The sequence below is a fragment of the Limulus polyphemus genome, unplaced genomic scaffold (assembly GCF_000517525.1).
Source record: "Limulus polyphemus unplaced genomic scaffold, Limulus_polyphemus-2.1.2 Scaffold2982, whole genome shotgun sequence".
Classification (NCBI taxonomy): Eukaryota; Metazoa; Arthropoda; class Merostomata; order Xiphosura; family Limulidae; genus Limulus; species Limulus polyphemus.
Genome location: NW_013668592.1, coordinates 5,693 through 8,937, shown reverse-complemented (window position 1 = coordinate 8,937; position 3,245 = coordinate 5,693). Strand labels below are relative to the sequence as shown.

The window sequence follows — 3,245 nt, the reverse complement described above, 5'->3', positions numbered from 1 at the left end:
GACAAGGTTTTGTCATCATCAGGTACCCCTTGTCGAAACGTTGTACATTTGCTGTTATGTTAAACTTATATTAAAGTTTTTCTTCATTACCCATTCAAGCCGTCCTCCAGCCATTATTAGTCTCAAAGTGGGTTCCTCGTCACCGAATAGTACTGATATGTACAAAATCTGGGATTTGTATATAGTCAGTTATGAATGCAGGAAGGTGCACTGTATTGTTGTTATGAATTACTGAGATGATACAGCAAACCTGTGAGACATCTAGTGGTCCTCGGTGATCTAAGGCTGGAAATTCTTTGAACGGATGGTACCAAAGAGTACAAGGACTATTGCCAATGAGTAAAAGCAGTTTTCTGGACTCACGTGCATAAAGACAATGAGTGATGGTGTAGAAAAAGTACTAAGTATGCTAGTGAGGGAGAGAAAAAAAACTGGCCACACTATGAAAATTCAGGAAGAAATGAGTGAATTCCTTCTGTCGTGTGGGTCACCCTAGATATATCTGGCCTTGTTCCTGAAACTGTAAAAGTAAGGACTATGTGTTGGGTCTTATCAATTACTTCACCAAGTGGAATAGAAATAACAGCAACATTTTGCTATACACCCATCAATACTGTTTTACTTACCTGAACAATATGTCAGAATTAACTTAAGTATTTTAGTATTTTTTGTCCTATCTATGAATAACAAAAAATGATAGGATTGGCATTAGAATTTTTTATTTCAGAGATAATAATTAAAAACCCTGTTCACCTAGATATAAACTTGAGTTCAAATTTTTAGATTTTTGTTTTGCTGAATGAGACGAAGTTTGCTAATAATTTGAATTATTTTTTATAGAAACATACATGACCTTGATGAGCCACTATACTTTCTAATGTTCTTATTTGGATTATCCAATGCTCATTTTCTGCCAAATATGTATTTTGTTTGTGCAAATGTCAATGAGAAATGCAGACATAAAAAAAGGTTATGGACATATCATCGATTATTGATTCTTTCCAAGTTTTTCTACTCAGTACAATGACTTACTTTCCACACAGAATAACCTTCATAAACGTGGAAACGTCCTTGCATACAGATAACCTGTGTTCCATTCAACTTGCCAAAAACAAGGAAACCTAAATGTCCAGGTACTAGAAGGAAAGGAAAAACACGAATAATTATGATTAATGTCATATAATGAGATCTAAAAGTAAAACGTACATATATAACTTATCATATCTTATCTTAAATAAATGTTCATATATATGTAATTAAACTTAACGAACCTTGTCTCATATCAATGTAAATGTGAGTAGGTATAGATTTAAAAACGTTACTGAACATCATGCACTCGCGTATCTCCTTTCTTCATCTTCCATTTCAACTTTAAGAAATTATGAAATTTAACAGTTCATCTTTTATAACAAATTGATCCAAATATTTCACATATATTTTGTACATGTATAAATCTAATACATTAAATTTAAACAGATTTTATGCACCTTCTATCAAAAATCAAGCTGAAAACAGTATATAGGATGCAACAAAATTATCTTTCCTATTTTAAAATATAATTATTAACTAACTAAGTAAATACAACCATGCAGTTTGCAATATCTTGTAGCCAAACTCAAACCGTTTTTATTGACACTTCAATAGATTTCTAGGTGTGAATCATTAGTGGCTCTCGGTATGTCTAACCGATATTCGATTTCAGTCCACGTTCCGTGCAACATGTCCACAGTTACAATGGCGATGGCGTCCATTATCCTAGTTTTTAGCACCGTAATACTTGTTATAGGCGTGAGATACACGATATCCTTAACATACCCCCATACTTCTTTCCTGCATTGGCGTCTGTGATTACGCTGCACCACAGTCGCTGAATGACATGGTCTCTGCAAACCAAAAGACGCATTGAACCTTTACTTGCGCGGTTGCCATTTTACGGGGTAAAACTACTCATGAAATGAAAACAAAAAATAAAAACAACAATATGACAATAAAATCTATTTGAGTTGGGCTACAAGGTGTTGAAAATTTCGTGGTTGTATTTCCTTAGCTATTTAATTATTAAATTATAAAATAGGAAATATAATTTTGTACCACCCTGTATATTCTACATGACAATGCTAAATGTACAACATAAATATTTTCAACTTGGCTGTTATTTAGAAATTTCCTGTTTGTATAATGAAGCATGAATATAACACTTTCCAAAGTGTGTTAAGATGAACAACGTTATAATATAACGCAGGGTAAGCCGTATATTACTAAATAAGTACAACATTATAGAATAACCTACTGTAAGTTGTATATTACTAAATAAGTACAACATTACAGTATAACCTACTGTAAGTTGTATATTACTAAACAAGTACAACATTACAGTATAACCTACTGTAAGTTGTATATTACTAAATAAGTACAACATTACAGTATAACCTACTGTAAGTTGTATATTACTAAACAAGTACAACATTACAGTATAACCTACTGTAAGTTGTATATTACTAAATAAGTACAACATTACAGTATAACCTAGTTGTATATTACTAAATAAGTAACATATTCCTGTGGTCACAAACATATTGAGTTCAATAAAAATAAACTACCTGTGCTAACAGGAAAGTCTGGAATCTCTTTATAAGGAAAGCTTTCCTTCTCATATAATATATCAGCCAATCCACCCATTCCAGTACCACAGATGATACCAATCTCTGGCCTCTGACTGGTTCGACTCAAGATGAATTTAATTATAGACTCAATACTTTCATAGGAGTATCTGCCAGCCAATGAAATGAAAAATATTAGAAATTACTTAATAGAATTTATGAAGCTAATAAGTAACCAAATTTCAAAGACAATCTGATTTGTCAGTTGTAACATTTTTTAATAACAGTAAATTCGTGCTTAAAAATAAGTTCTTAAATATGTGAAAAAGTATATACAGAATAATCTGATGTTTTCAGTAATGTAATTTATCATCAGTAAAATTAAGATAAGACATGCACAATTAAGTTATAAATATTGCACTTTATAACGGAAGGTAAACTTTTGGTTTTCAGCTATCTTTCTTTATGATCCTCTTCACGAACCAAAGATACTAATATAGTTTTATCAACTGATGCTGACCCAACTGTGAATAGGGCAGCACTTGCATTAATAAGCAAATTAAAGTAACTTCCAAATAAAATGTCAGATTCATTTAATCAAAAATTGTGACGATTCCATTTTTTTTAACTGAACTATAGAACCTT

At 31.6% G+C, this 3,245-nt stretch overlaps 1 protein-coding gene across 1 annotated transcript in view; it reads right to left on the bottom strand.

The window, feature by feature from the left end:
• The window catches only part of LOC106468369 (purine nucleoside phosphorylase-like), a gene marked incomplete at its 5' end in the record, with an annotated part of 19,147 nt that extends 16,377 nt beyond the window's left edge, over positions 1–2,770 (bottom strand). Inside the window, 2 exons of the mRNA XM_013928787.2 lie at positions 1,033–1,136; positions 2,601–2,770. Coding sequence (XP_013784241.1) covers positions 1,033–1,136; positions 2,601–2,770 — 274 coding nt within the window. The remainder of the gene's footprint in view (positions 1–1,032; positions 1,137–2,600) is intronic.
• Between the last annotated feature and the right edge of the window lie 475 nt (positions 2,771–3,245).